General features: G+C 38.1%; 1 protein-coding gene across 11 annotated transcripts in view; it reads left to right on the plus strand.

Moving 5' to 3' along the window:
* Window positions 1–18083, plus strand: part of PLCB4 (phospholipase C beta 4) — a 402352-nt gene that overhangs the window by 344256 nt on the left and 40013 nt on the right. For all 11 annotated transcript variants that reach the window (XM_081033465.1, XM_081033471.1, XM_081033468.1 and 8 more), the window contains 2 exons: window positions 1991–2155; window positions 5222–5426. In XM_081033465.1, the coding sequence (XP_080889591.1) occupies window positions 1991–2155; window positions 5222–5426 (370 nt within the window). The remainder of the gene's footprint in view (window positions 1–1990; window positions 2156–5221; window positions 5427–18083) is intronic.

Genomic DNA, 18083 nt, shown 5'->3' on the forward strand with positions numbered 1-18083 from the left:
AATCTGAAAAGGCTACATACGTTATGATTCCAGCTACATGGTATCCTGGAAAAGGCAAAAGTGGAGACAATAAAAAGATCAATAATTGCCCGAGGTTGAGGGAGAGGGGATGGAATAAGTAGAGTGTTGCGTCCAGCACGACAAGGGTTGTGGGAAGCGAGGAGGGCGGCACAAGGTTTAAAAAGACAGTAGACGAGAGTAGAGTAGAGTGCAAGCGGGCCAAGGGACTGCAGCCTCAAGGACTGAGCCCCGAATTGGGCCAACGCATGGCTTTTATTAGTTAGGTGTGGAAGTAAAAGAAGTAAAGCTTGTGGATCTCAAGATCTGTGAATCCCATACATTACAATAGGCAACTGATTTAAGCCAGTCACCCTTGCCTGAAGGCAGCTGAACCCTAAGTCCCAGGATAAGTACTTCACCAAGGGACCAAACCTTTATGCATATGAATAGATGGAGAGCTCATCATTGAATCTCTTCACAAGCAGGTTGTGGGAAGGAATGCAGCCACAGAGGCAGAAGCTCTCCTTAGCCAGGGAAAAGTGGGGGGCTGTGCCCACCTCTATCACCCCGCGAGTTCCCCAGATGGTCCCCACATGGCTGTGTCTGGCTTGGGTTGCCCCCGCCGTGTCGTACCTGTCAAAGTCGTACCCGTCTTTGACTAGCCAGCAATCTTTCTGGGGCCAAACAGGGAGACTTAAGGTGTAAGCACAAAGGTGAAGCAAAGTCCCTGAAAGGATCCATCTCACAGACTCTCCTTAGGGGCAGGTACGAGGAGACAGACGGGTAGGCTGCTGCGTGGCAACAGTAGAGCACAGATGAATTTAAGGCAGTGAAACTATTCTGTATGATACCATCATAGTGGATACCTGCCGTTTTATTGTCCAGTCCTGTAGAACGTACAACACCAAGAATGAAGTCTAATATAAAGTATAGACTTTAGGTGATAATGATGTATTGATGTAGGTTTATTGATTGCAACAAATGGACCACCCTGGTGTTGAAATACCAATAGTGTGGCAGGTTGTGTGTGTGGTGATGCACTATATGCACTCTGTACTTTCTGCTCAGTTTTGCTGTGAACCTAAAACTGCTCTAAAACGTAAAATTTGTTAAGGAAAAAAATACCTACTATATGATTTCCTTTACACAAAACTTTAGAAAATGCAAACTAACGTATAGTGACAAAAAAGTAAATCACTGGTTTCTTACAGAAAGAGGTGGAGGTGGGGAGGGATTACAAAAGGGCACAAAGGTGGTGATGGAAATGTTTGTTGTCTCAATTGCGATAGTTTCACGGATGTGTTCATATGTCAAAACTATTCTTATACATTTTAAATATGTACAGTTGATTGTCAGTGAGACCTTAAAATAAACTGTTTCAAATTATTAGCGATTAGATCATTTTTGAAAACCTGATAAATATCTATAGCCATTTGCGAAGTAAGTAAAAAATAGCTCCTCCATAGCTTTATAATAGATGGAATTTAATGCTGTTCTTTATAAATACGTAACACTCATAGCTAACCAGTGTCAGTATCAGTAAAGAAAAACAGGCAAGTTTTAGTATTACTTTTTGTCCTGTGTGTGTCTTTTCAAGACTTTTAAAACAGTTCAGTAAAAGGATGGCAGAATTTCGGAGCTGTGAAGTGGATCGTAGGGCATATTTGAACCCATCACTTCATTTCATAGGTGTGGGCATTTGGGTAAAATGAAGATTCTTGGACAGTATTTCTTTGTGTTTTATGATGCATGTCTACTCGTATTTCCCTCTTTTTCTAGAGCGTTTTCCAACGGAAGCTCTGCCTAGAATAGTGTTTTGCCTGTAGTAGTTGCTCAATAATGTTTTAGTTTAATAAGGAATGAATACATTATTTCCACAGATAATTAAAATTTCTAAAGATGAACCAAGGATTTACTTCCTAGTTATTCTTTGCTGCAGATGATTACACAGACTTTACGTCTCTCTTGTCCTATTTCTGTCTTGCTACAGGTCATATCAGGTCAGTTTTTATCAGATAAGAAAATTGGCACATACGTAGAAGTGGATATGTATGGGTTGCCCACTGACACTATACGGAAGGAGTTCCGAACTCGCATGGTGATGAACAATGGACTCAATCCAGTTTACAATGAAGAATCATTCGTATTTCGGAAGGTAGGACATTTTCAATGTATCAGACTCACGCTGCTAACTTGGGAGCCACGTTTTAGCGCATAGACACTACATGATATAAGGGACAGTTATCCAACCCCAAATGTCTTCTGTTTTCCTTCTTCCAATGGTTTAAGTCCTTTAGCCATCATATGATTGTTATTTCTCTTTGTCCTGTCCTTTTTGCTCTTCTGTCCTCCTTGGAGGAAGTCCACCTCCTGTGTGGCAGTGCCCAAGCTCCAGGTGTGCAGGCTACTTAGAATGCAATCTCCCTGGTGAACACCATTGTACATTGGAGAGTTCCTCCCACCCGAACAACAGCTGGTAACTTACACTTCCTTTAGCCAAGAGGGCGGGTAGGATGTTGCACCCATTATTAAGGCCACTAAATGTCTTCACATGGGTCAGTTGGTATTGTCCTGTGCCTCCAGAAAGTGTGATACCCGTTGCAGGTTCAGTGCTTCATGTGCTGTTTTGGTTTGGGGTTTGTTTTTGTTTTTGTTTTGTTTTTTAGGCTTTTTCCCCCCAATACTATAACTTGGTCCTAAGAACAATCACCTTCCTTTTCTCTAATGCAGTTTTTAATCTTGTAAGCATTTTTCACATTGTTTCTCTGTTGTCAATTAAAGATGTCTGGAAAAGTCCATTTGTTGGCAGTGCTATCGCCAAGGATGTCTGGTTTTTTTCTCTCACTTTTTCTTTATCTTGACCAAAATGGTTTCTTGCTTCCTCTTTAGGAATAGGTTTTCCAGGTGTTGCTGCTCCATTTCTGTATCATGCAACACAGATAACTGGCTTCTAGTCTTAACAAAATAGGGATTATCCACCTCAGAATAGAGTGACTGGTTTGTAGAAACCAGTTTAAGAGAGATCAGTGTGGGGACAATGAAACAGGTAATTTTGACATTTAGGGTCACCCTACGATGTGAATACCAGTATCCTGCAAACCCCGCCTTGCACCTGCCCTGCTCCTGTCAGAGTGTGGTGTAAATTGGATACACAGCTGTCGTTTTTCTTTTTTTCCTTCCCTGGTTTTTCCAGTTTGTTATTGCTAGATCTGTTTTCAGCTTGGCTTGTGCTCTTTGACATAATAAATAATACTTGAACACGTTTCTAGGAATGCAAACAGTTAACTGAAGAGGTTCTTTGTTTTTATGAGTGAGGAAATATCGAACCTGGTTTTTTTGTTTGTTTTTTTTTAATTCGTTTATTTATTTATTTTTAATTAAAGTTTATTGGGGTGACATAAACTTGTATACCTGAAATACAAGGTATACAACTCTGTAATACATCATCTATGATCACATTGTGTGTTCACCACCCAGAGTCAGTTCTCCTTCCATCACCATATATTTGATCTCCTTTACCCTCATCTACCACCCCCCACCCCCTTATCCTCTGGTAACTACTAAACTATTGTCTGTGTCTGTGAGTTTTTCTATCTCATTTGTTTGTCTTGTTCTTTTGTTGTCTTCAGTTTTATATACCACATATCAGTGAAATCATATGGTTCTCTACTTTTTCTGTCCCAGTTAGAATAGCTATCATCAACAAGACAAATAGTAACAAGTGTTGGAGAGGCTGTGGAGAAAAAGGAACCCTCATACACTGATGGTGGGAATGCAGACTGGTGCAGCCGCTATGGAAGGCAGTGTAGAGATTCCTCAAAAAATTAAGAATAGAATTACCATATGACCCAGCAATCCCTCTCCTGGGTGTCTACCAAAAAAACCTGAAAACATTTATCCATAAAGACATAGGTATTCCAATGTTCATTGCAGCTTTATTTACGGTGGCCAAGACATGGGAACAACCAAAGTGTCCTTCAATCGATGAATGGATAAAGAAGTTGTGGTACATATACACAATGGAATACTATTTGGCCGTAAGAAAAGATGAAATAGGAACATTTGCGACAACATGGATGGATCTTAAGATTATAATGCTAAGCGAAATAAGTCAAACCGAATTTGATATTTTTGTATGTAGCATCACTGTCCCCAAAAACAAATGCCAATTCTGGATCCTTCACTGTTCTTCAGAAATTATATTGTCTATCATTGTTGTCAAGCACTTTAATTTTGTTTTCTTTCTTGTTGTTATTGTTTTTGTTCTTTGCAGCAATCTCAAAAGGTAATAAACCTCCACTCACCACATGAGAAACACTGGAGTGGCTGAAGTTGGCTGAATTTTAGCTTTACTCCTTTTCATCTTCTTGAAGTTAAAATTAAATTATAACCTCCAGGCATAAATAGGCAATCAAACCATAGTCTAGTTTGAGACACAATACTCCAATCAGCCAAGATGTCCTGGGTTGCTCTCAGCCAAAGGAAAGGCATTCCTGATTTAAAACATTGGATTTTCTCATCATATTGCTATTGTATATCTGAATAGGGATTCTGCAATCTGAGCTCAAGTTTTGTGTCCCTTTATGCAGTTTGGGAATGGCAAGAGTTAGGTGTCCTGGGTATACATGTGTGACTGTTTCTAGCTGTCCTGTCTTACTCTATTTAATAGATGTTAAAATATGTTAAAAACTGAGGAGTGCAAGAAAAAAGGAGAATCCAACTTTAGGTATAAATTATCTTTTATACATGAAGCATTTCTTCAAGATACTCTCTACATTCTTAAAAACAGACAGAGTTAGATGTCAGAAGCAGCCCAGATACGTCATAGACCACAGGATTAGAAGTCAAGGGCCCCACTTGCCAGGCCCAATTGTCTGAGATCAAGGAAAGTCACTTTATTTCTCAGGGTCTCCTATTGCTTATCCATCATGGATGTGGATGGAAAAGATGATAAGGGTCGGACTAGCAGTTGTTCACATCCATTCCTTCTAAAATTTCCAATGAGATGATTTCCGAAAAACTTGTTCAGTTGCCTTTCTCAATGGTTTAGGCACTGTGTTGTATACAGTATACTTTAGGAATGCAAAGTATTGATCATGGGCCTATTTTCACCATAAAGACGCATTTAAGAGCATTGTGAATATGGTCCAGATTCCTAGAGTTGTGGATCTTGGGAGCTGCATTCCAAAATTCAATAAAAAGTACCCTTCTTTGCTTGCAGGTAATCCTCCCTGACCTGGCCGTCTTGAGAATAGCAGTGTATGATGACAACAACAAGCTGATTGGCCAGCGGATTCTGCCCCTGGATGGCCTCCAGGCAGGCTATCGACACATTTCCCTTCGCAATGAGGGAAATAAACCATTATCACTGCCAACAATTTTCTGCAATATTGTCCTCAAAACATATGTGCCTGATGGATTTGGAGGTATGTAAACATTTGGGTACAGAATATGATATAGATATAGATGTAGGCATAGAGGTAGATATAGATATAGTCATAAGTTACAAGATTGTAAAATATTTCACCAATGGTTAAAACTAAAGTCTGTTCCAACTCTTAAAAACCTCGAAGAAATCAAGGATAAATACCGTGTTTCCCCAAAAATAAGACCGTTTCTTATATTAATTTTTGCTCCATTAGGGCCTATTTTCAGGGGATGTCTTATTTTTCTGTGTACAACAATCTGCATTTATTCAAATAGTCATGTCATCTTCTTCTGGACCATCGTGATAACGTACTAAATGCGTCCGTCTGGCTGAGATCTTAACTGAGGCTTTTTTTTGGGGAAACACGGTAGCAACCTCAAGTTTCATAGTAAGGAATGAAAGTCAAGGCTCTGTTTTCTTTCAGGTTCTTTCTTATTTTAAGATACTATAGTTTTATGTTGTTTATCAATTTTTATGAATATGTTTGTGATATGAATATGATACACAATCATTCAAAGGGGGCAAAAGACATAAGTAATGTGGAACCATAGATCTCAGCTGGTATCACTAAAAGATTCCAATTGAACTCAACTATCAACAGGCCTGGATTTTCTTCCAACCCCACAAGAGAATTCAATTTCACACAAAAATCCCAGTCATCAGACCACAAAAAACCATCTTTGGTTTTGCTAGGGTAATCAATGGGAGGAATCTAAAGCTGGACCAAGTCATAGGATTTTGCTTAAACCTAAACACATTCACTTTTTATAACTCCCAACTAAGCCAAGAACATTAAGAGAAGACAAAGATTCTCTGTATTCTCAGAGTCTATTCAACCAGTAGGAAACCATACAGCAGAGTGATTGTATCAAATTAGCCAACAGTTCAAATCCTGACTCTCCACGTCATTGGTACAATGACGTAACCTCTAAAATCCCTCATTTCCTCACCTATAAAATGAAGATACTAATACTACCTCCCTCAGCATTCTTGTGAGGTGCTCGTCATTACAGTATAGCAAGGCTCAAAAATGTGCACACATGTGGATGTGGCTATAGATACAGCTGTGGTTTCTATACAATACTGGAATACATCACACTGTGTCATGCAGGGTGTCATGCGGGATCTCAGCTCCCGCTCCCCACACAAGAACGCAGGATATGGTGAGGCCAAAAAGGAACACTCACGGAGCCATAGGTAGGGGAGTTGTACCACTATAGTCTCGCCGGTGGCTGGGTTCGAGACATGGTTGGCCACACGATCTGGGTTGGCTACACGATCTGCAACCTGCCGTCCATTCTCTGTCAACCAACCAACCCCTGCTAGCTGCAAACCTCCACGCTGACTGCAATCCTCGCTTGCTAGCTCAGCCACCATCTTCTCGCTAGCCCCCATTTTCTGCTAGCGTAGCCACGGAAGTTATATTAGTGGCCAATGGCTCACTGGTTACAGCTGACGGCCAACTGGCCACAGCTGATGGCCATCCAATCACAGTTGATGGCCATTTACTACCTGAGCCAGCACCTTTCCATGTGAGGCCGAGAGCCTGGAAACTGCATTCCTGGTTCTGTCCCCACTCTGTGGTTTGGGGATTATTTCGTTGTTCGTTTTTAATAATGCATGCTACTCTGGAGGACAGATTTTCTATGACTAATCCTCAACTTTAACAACCTGATTGCAGCTTCAAAAAGCCAGGAGGATTTTTCAGTCACAATATCCAGAATAGAGACTCCTGCCTTCCTCCTTCTCCTATGTTTTTCATTTTAAACAAAGAAAGAAAGACTATAAGAAGGCACCACATACAATAGCAGATGTAAAAGACATAAAAGAGACTGGGAGTGGGTGCTATGTGCTAGGAAAGGGGATCAGAAAAGAGACAAGAGTCCCACAGTGTGTATGTAGGAGCATGTGAGGTCATGAGGCATCCTCAGTTGAATGAAATCACGTTCTACATAACTTGAGCTTCAAAATGGGCAGCACGTAATACGTAATACATTTTTGAAAGTCATATACACAAATATGATGGAAGACTTAAAAGTTTTGCTTCTGCATGGGTTACTTTTCAAATGAAACTATAATTCCTTCCGGGGAATTGGACCATTTGAATAGAAAAGGGGAAAAAATAGTTTGTTTGCGCTCCTAGCTTGTATCAAACATCTTATATAAAGAGTCCAGAAATGGGAAATTGTTCAGAATGGATGTGGACATGCATAGGTCCAGGCTGAAGAAATGTCTGTATTTGTAATGTAGCATATTGCCAGTGTCAACAATTATGTAAGCAGTGATCCAAATTAATCTCTTTAAAAATAGTTCTGCAAGTATCCTTTCCTAAGGTGGTGTTTTTATCAGGAGCATTTGAAATTTCTGTACTGCGTTACCATTGATGGAATTCTGCAGTTAATGTTTCAACCTCAGATTTGACATTCAAAGACTTGTTTCAGAACATTCTCTCTCTGTCATCACTTTTATATGTGAAGAAACTGAGGGCTGACATGATGAAGCTTAATTAAGGATCTCACCTGAAGATAACAAAAGGGGAATATGAGAACTTTCTTTTCCAAATTTCTGATCTTCTTTACAGCATTTTGATTTGTATAACACATTTACATTTCATCTGCTTAAGAAACCTTCCACTTCAGATCTGAACATTTAAGTGCTGAATCAGCATGGCAAGAAACCTATTGAGTCCCTGTTCCCAAGAGCATTGATTTTCTCTGTTGATTCTATAGGAAAAAATTTAAAAATGAAACTCTGCACATGACACACTCCAGCATTTTCTAGGGGGAAAAAAAGGGGAGTTGTTGATACATATCATCACATTTTTATTTGGCTAAAGAAAGACAGAATGGATTCATTCATTCATTCCACGAATATGTTTAACAGGTTTTATTCTGCAAAAGACAAAGTAGTTAAAATATGTATCATAGATTCTGACAGCACGAAGAAGAAAAGAATGGTCATCCATAAATTTCACTGCCCAGAGAAAACTCCATTACCCTATTGGTCCCTTTATTCCCAATCTCACTTCTTCTCAATTTTATTTTTAATTAAATTGGATCTTACTGTACATCCTCATTTGGACTCATTACTTCAGAGAGAAAATCTTTTTTTCACTTAATAGAGAATATTTTCCTATGTCATAAAATATTTTCATTGGCTGCATGGGATTCCATTTTACGTATACCATAATTTATTGATTAACAATGAAACCATTTTAGTTTTTCTTTCACATCTAAGAACACTAAATGTAAAACTTAGGAGATATTCATGATCACTTCCTGAAGGTGAAATTTTTGAAGTGGACTTGTCGTAATAAGGAGTGTGTGCATATTTAAACCTTTAGATTCAGATGCCAAATAACACATCAGCAGTATATAAGATATAACTTTTGTTAACATGTACTAATGTAATCAGTGGAAAGGGTATTTCATTAATGTATTAAAATATTTTTTCTCAGAGGAAAAGATATTGTCAACAATTATTAGTACCTGCTCTATGAATGGCCTGAGTAAGAGATGTAAAGTTAAAAATGTCAGGTACACTTACCCTCAAGAATTTTCCAGTCTAATACACATATACATACACATAAGCAGGTACATGCGTACGCATAAATAAGTGTGACCTATTATACAAGTACCCAAAAGGTAGTAAGCCAAAGGGTGTCTGGAACATTGAACTAAGGGGTGATTAACCAGAGTGGGGGTGGGGGGTCTTCGGTAGCTGTTTGGGCCTTGAAATATGTGTAATACATCACAGTGAAAAGGTAGACTGGATTTCTCTACAGACAGGGAAGCAGCTCTTCACAAGCCCTTGGTAAGGAAAGTGTTGGGCTTATTTATGCATTCTGAGGAAGCTGAAACCGAGAGTGTTTGGTGTTAAAACTGCAAACATATGGTTCATGTCTGAGAACACATCCTCAAAACCTTGTGTTACTCAGCAAGAGGAGTATGCTGTTCCTCTGAATAATTTTGGTACCTTAAGGAAAATATGCACATTTTCAGGGCACGAAGTAATTTGGTAAATTATATCTTCTCAGTTTTCAGGAGGATCGGTTTGTCCACAATCACTCCACAAGTTTAGATCCAGTTATAGAAGTAAGACCTCTTATTCCTCACCGAGCTAATTAAGTTCCAACTTTTATAGCTCACCAAATACTTAGCCTAGGAATTATTTATTACTTTAGTAAGATTGTTAAAAGCAAATTTTTAAAAACCCATGCAGTAATGTCATGCAGCATCATTTGTGTAAAAAATATCAGATACAACCTAAGTTCATCAATCAAGGCGGGGTAAATATGTCATAGCCATTCTCTAGACTACTATGTACCATTAAAAATAATGACTCAGATCTCAGTGTGTAGACATAGAAAGATGACAGTGATATACTGCTGAGAGAAAAAGTGAATTGCAAAACAATCTGATAATTATTTATAAACACCTTAGCTGTTTACACATATACATAAAGTACATGGAAAAAATTCTATCTGACTTATTTCGCTTAGCGTTATACTCTCAAGATCCATCCATGTTGTCAAAAATGTTCCTAAGTCAGACAGAAAAAGCAGAGAACTCTATGATTTCACTGATATGTGGTATATAAACCAAAAACAACAAAAGAACAAGACAAACAAATGAGAAACAAAAACTCATAGACACAGACAATAGTTCAGTGGTTACCAAAAGGTAAGGGGGGTGGGAGATGAGGGTAAGGGGGATCAAATATATGATGATGAAAGGAGAACTGATTCTGGGTGGTGAACACACAATGGGATTTATAGATGATGTAATACAGAATTGTACACCTGAAATCTATGTAATTTCATTAACAATTGTCACCCCAATAAATTAAAAAAATAAATAAATAAAAATAAAGTCCAAATTTAGTTGAGTTGGTACTCTGGAGAGATGACTTAGTCAACCAAGAGCTGATGTCCAGCTGCCAGTGCAAAAGTAAATAGTCCCTTGTTGCTAGGGCATGTTGCTAGGGAATGACAGCACTGGTGTTATCCGGCAAAATGTTCTCCTTCCTAGGGCTGCAGCAGGGATTTCCCTATGCTTTGCCCTATGCATTTCTTTCATCTGGCTGTTCCTGAGTTATTGCCTTTTATAATAAACTGATAATCTAATAAAAAAAATTCTAGAAGAATACACACCCAACTTTAATAATAGTTGCTGTTTGAGATTGGGGGTAAGGGTTTAGTGGAACTAGCCAACTGCATTGGACAACTTCCAGGAGCCTCACAGAGAATATTCTGTCCAAGATGGCAGCCTGCTATAGCAGGACTCCACTATGACTTCTGGATTGTTTGAATTTAAGTAAGCATATATACCTTTACTTTCTGTAAATTAAAAAAAAAAAATTGCTTTGCCCTATTTTTTCTATAACAGCAAGATAATCTGAAAATAGCAGATAGAAGACTTTTTTAAATATGTATTTATTTTGCATTTGGAAAAGAATAAAGAAAATTAAAGCAGCCTATTATCCTGATACCTAGATAATTCTTGATGACATTTTAAAATAAAAGAAATATATGAATGTCTTAAAATACTATATGTATTTTAAAACATAAAGCATATCTGTGTATATATAAGTACATATGTATATACATAAATATAAACCTTATATGTATGTGAGTGCACATATATATATATATATATATATATATATATACTTTTTTTTAAATTTAACCAAACAAGATATATAATACACCCAGTTCTGTGCTTTGCTTTCTTTACATAATATAGCATGGACTGCATTTCATGTCAATGCACATAAAACTTTTGAATTCTTTTTTAAGATTATATAATATTTGTTTTATATGTATATACTACTATCTGTTTATCCTTTGATTTGGATCAATATTACTCCCACACATTATTTTTGAGACTGCCTATTCTCACTCACCGTGGCCATTTCTGGATTCTAAAAAATTCTTAAATTTTTCCAGTAAAGGTAGTAAAAGTGATATTTCATCATTTCAGTTTGCATATTTACACGTTTGAATCAGATTGAGCATATTTCATGTGCTTCTTGGTCACTTGTATTTCTTTGCCTAACTAAGAGAAAAATATTCTCTTAGTTCCCTTTTTCTATAATTGAGTTGTTCCTCTTTTTCTTAAGTAATTGTTTGAATCAAATTTTAATTTACTCATGAGATCTCTCATTATTTCCAAAGTGGTCTCAAATACATTTCAACGTCTAGATAAAGTTCTATGAATGTAATATTTGGGGATTCAAAGACTTTCTTGTTTTAGTCTGATAGGTGCTATTTCATTGAGGTCACACAGCAGGAATGTAAGAATGCTGGCTAGAGCCCCACAGGTTACCAGCTATCTGACCTTATATGAGCTTGCAAAACATTTTACATTTCACTGTCCTCATCGCAGCTCAGGGATAACAGCAGCCCCCACCTCATAAGTGAAGATCAAATAAGGGTGGAACAGTGCCCAACCCTAGCAACCCCTCCATTAATTTTTTAAAATTTATTTGTAACAAGCTAAAAGAAAAATCCATTGGTTATATTTTCCTCTCCCTAACTTTACGCTAAGGTTGCTACAGTAAATTTTTTTGTCATAACAAGTCATCATCCTAAGAAACATCTCTTAATTTTGTGCTAAGAATTTTCAGAATTCTCATGCATTATGTTACCATAATGTCTGTTAAGTACCAACAACTCTATGTTCTCTGTGATTTTTAAATGTATTTTAAATCTTAGAGAAGTCAGGTGGGTGGTTTCATTTTGTAAAAACAAGAAAAATGTTCCCAAAAGGTTTTTCCAAGTTGAGACAATTCCTTAGGCAGGGCCCGGGCATTTACAGAAGCTGCTGGTCACTTATTTATTGGGGTTCTGTTCCAATATTGGGGTTCTTAGGTCACCATATGATGATGACTACCTGCTGATGAGACAATTTGCCATTTTTCCAATTGCCCATAATGGTTCCTGGTGCTCTTCATATGGCATATGGTGCTCTTCAGAGCTTTGAACTCTGGGCCACCCCAGTTCCCTCCCAATGTGAGATAGGTCTAAACCAATGTTATCCACCATGACCCTCTTCCACTCCATCTAGATCCATTTTCCTTCCTTGCCCCCTCAGGAGACAGAAGCAGGGCGGGGTTAGTGCAACTGCTTCTCCTCCTCATTACTATAGTATAATAACTCCCAAGATATGCAAAGGAATGAGAGTCAAAATGGCTACTAGAGTTTCTGGACTCTTCATAGATACAGTAGTCCCCCCTCCTTATCCATTGTTTCTGTTATCCACGATCAACCATGGTCTGAAAATATTTAATGGAAAATATCAGAACTAAACAATTCATAAGTTTTAAACCATGCCCCATTCTGAGTAGCATGATGAGATCTTGTGCCATCCCGCTCCATCCCACCCAGGACATGAATCACCCTTTTGTCCATCGTCTCCACACTGTAGACACTCTCCACCCGTTAGTCACTTAGCAGCCATCTCGGTTATCAGAGCAAATGTCATGGTATTGCAGTGCTTGTGTTCAAGTAGCCTTATTTTACTTAATAATGGCCCCAAAGTACAAGAGTAATGATGCTGACAATTCAGATATGACAAAGAGAAGCCATAAAGTACTTCCTTTAAGTGAAAAGGTGAGTCCAATACAATAAGACATTTTGAGACAGAGACCACATTCACATAACTTTTATTACGCATATTGCTATAATTCTTTTATTTTACTGTTATTTATTGTTGTTAATCTCTTACTGTGCCCAATTTATAAATTAAACTTTATCATAGGTATGTATGTATAGGGGAAAAAACAGTATTTATAATAGTGTTTGGTACTATCGGCTGTTTCAGGCATTCATTGGGGTTCTTGGAATATATCCCCTGCAGATAAGGGAGGACTACTGTAGTTTTGTTCGTAAGTGGCCTAGATGTAAAATATTTCTGGGCTGAAGAACACAAATGAAGCCTCTTAACTATCAGAAACTAAATTGTGACATGAAAAACAATGGTAACATTTAGAAGAGGGATGATTAGGGATGAATCAGGAAGCCTCAGTTTTTCAATATTATTTTTCTACTGAACATAAAGTAAACAGTCCTCGTTTATTCCCACTCTCAGGCACAAAATGGCAGTACTAGGTTGGGTGCTAAGGTGCACTTTCCTGTGTCAAATCCAGTGAGACCCAGAGGACGGGGCTGTCTTGCTTTATCTGTAGGTGTAAATGCTGCTAACAGTGTCACTTCCCATTACAGCAGCTTTATCACTATTAGCCACTGCTTTTGGTGATGGAAACAGTTTCCAAAGCCGAGGACAGTTAAATGAGTGTCAGTATTTCTCTTTACCCACCCACTGTTGCTTGTAATGGGTTTTCTTATTTGCATTTCTTTCATTATTACCGAGTGGTAGGGAGGAAAACAAATAAGAGAATTGATGCTATGCTCCCAGAATCTATGGAACATTATATTTCAACATTACTCGGAGTTGTGGTTCATGAACACTGTGTTCTTTCAGCCGTGCTTATCACTGCTTTTATAACTACAGATTTTGTCTGCTCTTCTCCAACTAGGCTAGTTTATGTAAGCAAAGCTGAAGTGGCCCTTTGTTTATTGGCCCAGTTATCCTTGCCACCTCCCTTATGACTAAAGATACATCACGAGGCGTTGGGAGGGTTGGAGGGGTGTTTCTTCGTCACTCTGCCCATCATCTTCACAGGATTGCTTCCAACCCCGTCACAAAGCTAGTTGGCCATTTCTTACATCAGATGGTTCCAGAGGAGGTACCTCCTTAATTAAGATGCCAAACCTGAGCTCAGGTTTTCCTGATAGAATTGAAAATTGTTCCATATTGTCCTCTCCTTCATGGATAATGGAAACGCCTTATCCTATCAAGTATTTGTTGAAAAACCAATTTGCATAGCAGTGATACCCATTTCTGTGGCCTCTTCTGACCTACAGAAAATATTAGTAAGCATGCCAAGAAAAATAGCTCTGGAGGGGAAGAGGTTGGAAATGGATTATGGTGAAATACCTCAGAAATTGCTACGCTAAATAGGCTATTTGTTGCATAGTCCCTTGAGATGTACTGTGGAGCCTGACAAGAGGGGCACACGAACATTTCTCATGCCTGTTTCACCACAGGACATTTTTGCCCCTGAACACCTAGTGTATCTTCTAGCATTCGAGGAAATGCAGTTTGTGGAATCCTTAATCATTTGGTAGAAGCTAGAAGAGCTCGTGCAAATTCATAGTTATGGTATTTGTTGATGTTTATTAGCATCGCTTTGCAGCCAGTAGTGGAACATATATTTTCTGCTGCCTTTATTTCTTGATGAGATAGAAAAAGTCAAGTGGAAAATGGGAGGGAAACTGGGCCAGGAATATGCACATGGGGGAGTGTCCTAGGCGCCATGGTTTGTGCTCACCACTGGGGAGCCCTAATCAAATGCCTTGAAAAGCAATGGCTAAACAAACAAGCAAACAAAAAACAGAGTTCTGAAAAGACTGTAAGTATGTGGAAGTCTGTACTAAGGAATCTCTATCTTCTTTTCAGTACTTGGGAAAGCCTAATTGATGCTTTCAACTCTATGTGGAAGTGATGGGTGAAAGAGAGGAAGGGGGAAATAGAATATACATGGAAAGTCTTCACCACAAGAGACTAGCCTTTTGGAAATGCATTAAACTCCAAAATAGAGGGCATTTAAAAAAATACAAATAAGCAAAATTTCCATTAATTTCGTTTGATTCTTTCATTAAGGAAGAATCAAATGAGAAAAATCAAATCGCTTTCTTTTTAAAAAAAAGAAAGGTCCCAGAGCTTGTGCCATGGCCTCTAAGTACCTGGACAATTTTAGCACATCCTTGTGGGTTCCATAGAGGCAGAGGCTTGGTAGACGTTCAATGTGGCTAGTCCCTGGACAGACCTGTTCACGCACTAGTAAATGTTATCAGCCTTTAAAATTAATTCTTGCCACAGTGGTTTGTCCCACGGAATACTGAAATATGGGGGATATAGCTAGCCATCGTGTTCCCACAAGTGAGGGAAAAAGCCCTGTGAAATGTCAGGTGGTACCAAAGATGCCAGGTTTACTGAAATAGGCAAAACTTTTGCCAAGACTATGCCAGATGTATTTAACTGCTTCGTGAAATCCTTTTTTGAGCTGAGACAAGGAAAAAGTAACATTCTCAAATAGAGTTATACAAGTATATAAAGGTATGAGATATTTGAGATAAAGCTTCTCCTTCTCTGATTATGCATCCTTTTAGATGTGGTTATTAAAAATCAGTTTCCATATTTGATATAGCTGCATATCAAATAAGTGTGTGTGTGTGCAACGTATATATTTAAAACTAAGGTGTATATACCTCTGGCCAGAGGAAAAACTGGGTCACAATAGAAAAATTATCTAAAAGATATGAGGACAGGCCTTGGTTCTGTAATCCCGAGCCTGTTTTCCCTTGGTTGAATAATTTTGGTGAACTGTCCCAGGTGTACAGTTGCCGCCCTCTGCATTGATCTATGACTCTAGCTGCAGAATGAGCACCTGCTGTCACTTGGAAAAATTATACATCCTGGACTTACCTAATTTATTATTCAAAATTGCCAGGAATGAAGCACCTGTTTCGGATAACCTGCTAACATAAATCTTGTCCAAGGCATTTAGCCATTTTGTAATCTTTTTGTACCATGTGATTTAAACTGAACAAGCCTTATTTATACTTTGTGTGTTTTTGTTGCCATGAGGTCAAGATCACTATTGTATTGTTATTGAATCCTATCATGTTGTATATTGTAAAAAAATCATAAGGTATATGTAACTGCAAATGAGACATCTCATTTAAACTCAAATAATAAGGCAGAATTTCAGGATCTGGGGACATAAGCTAGAATTCTAGAATTGGTCATTGGAGATAGATTTAAGTAATGGTATTTAACATTTTTCGCACTAAGATATTTCTTGCAGTCATCTTTTATAGAAAAATTGAAAGACCACCTACATATCAGGCAGTGGGGAATACTTTGGTACATAAACTCAGCGGAACATTAGCCACTCACTAAAAGTAATTTTCAGAACTATACAGATAAAATTTTAAGGAAACCATGTAAAATATGTATTTATATAGAAAAAAATTACATAAGAATATACTAAAATGAAAGTTTGATTAAGATGGAAGGATTATGGACCATTTCATTTTTTAATATCGTGCTTTGTTGGTTTTATATTTGGTTTTAAGTGATTAAAAAATTATCTATTATTCCTATTTGAAGGACTACCAGTTACCCTTCAAAAATGCCATATACTCTCATCAGGCCCCCAACTGATTGTAAATCATTAAAGACAAACAAGTATTTGTTTCCTAACAAGCCAACCCTGTGGGTCATCCACTGTAGTGTACCAGTGGGAAGCCGACACAAAGTGTACGCAATGTGGGAATGTCCTAGGAGGCTTCCTGATAGGTCTTCTCCAGGGAAGGGCAGGAGAGCTCAGTGCGCACATGTAAGTTTCACTTTTCCCCATAACAGTGTGGACAGGTGGAAGGAGAAAACATTTGGGAGACAGTCACAAATGGCACTAAAAGTCCTTAGCCACCCGACGAGTTTCGCACCATGGCAAGTAGGGCATCCAGGCTTCTTCTGCCTCCATGTGACCCTGTGAAGTCACAGCACCTCCTGTGCAGTATTCTTACAAAAAGAGAAAGTCAGGCCTTCGAGTTAAATGATACCCAGGAAGCATGGAGATTCAGAATGTGCGACATTTTATAGGATTCCTGATCTGTCTCTCCCCAACAACTCTATGCATTATGAAAAATAAATAGTAGGAGGAACTATTCTAGATTAAAATAGATTTCAGAGACATAGTGCAGACTTTATAGCTTGATTCAGACAAACTAATTGTAAATACTCGTAGGGAAATACCAGCATGAGCTATGTGTTATATATCATCATAAGGAATTACTGCCAATTTTGTTGTATACAGTACGGGTATAGTTGGTTCTGAAAGAAAATGCCCTTCTTTTTTGAGAGATGGCAAAAAAGAAATAATTAGGAGTGAAATATAGTATCTGGAATTTGCCTTCAAATATTTCAGCAGAGAGAAGAGAGAGAAAGAAAAAAAGGAAGGCTAGATAAAAGAAATGTTGGCAGACTTTATAATTGTTGGGTCTTCACCATCAGTACATAGGGGATTGTTTTACTTTTCTGTCTACTTTATGTGGATTTGAAAATTTTCATAATTAGGCGTTAAATAGGTACATACATTCCTAGAATCTTAATTTCCAAAAAAAAATTCTCTGGGTTTTTTCCTAAGCATGATTTAAGGGCTAATTTGTCCACATTCCCCATTATGAGGCAAAGAATTCTTAGGGACATGGGTTATAACTAGAATCAAACCTTTTCATAGACCACTGGTAGGAGAATAAATTGATGCAACTTTTGTGGAGGGCAATTTGGCAATAACTCCCACAAAGGACAAATACCCTTGCCCATCATTCTAACTTCTAGGAATTTATCCTGTAGACATATGCAAAGGTCTCCTGTGAGAGATGATCAAGCATATTCACTGCAACATTTTATAATATCAAGGAACTGGAAGTAATCGAATAGTCTATCAATAAGGAACTGATTAAAGGTATTACAGCCACTCAGAAAATAGAATATTTAAGCAGCCCTTAAAAGTAATGTAGTAG

The sequence above is a fragment of the Rhinolophus hipposideros genome (assembly GCF_964194185.1).
Source record: "Rhinolophus hipposideros genome assembly, chromosome: 22".
NCBI lineage: Eukaryota > Metazoa > Chordata > Mammalia > Chiroptera > Rhinolophidae > Rhinolophus > Rhinolophus hipposideros.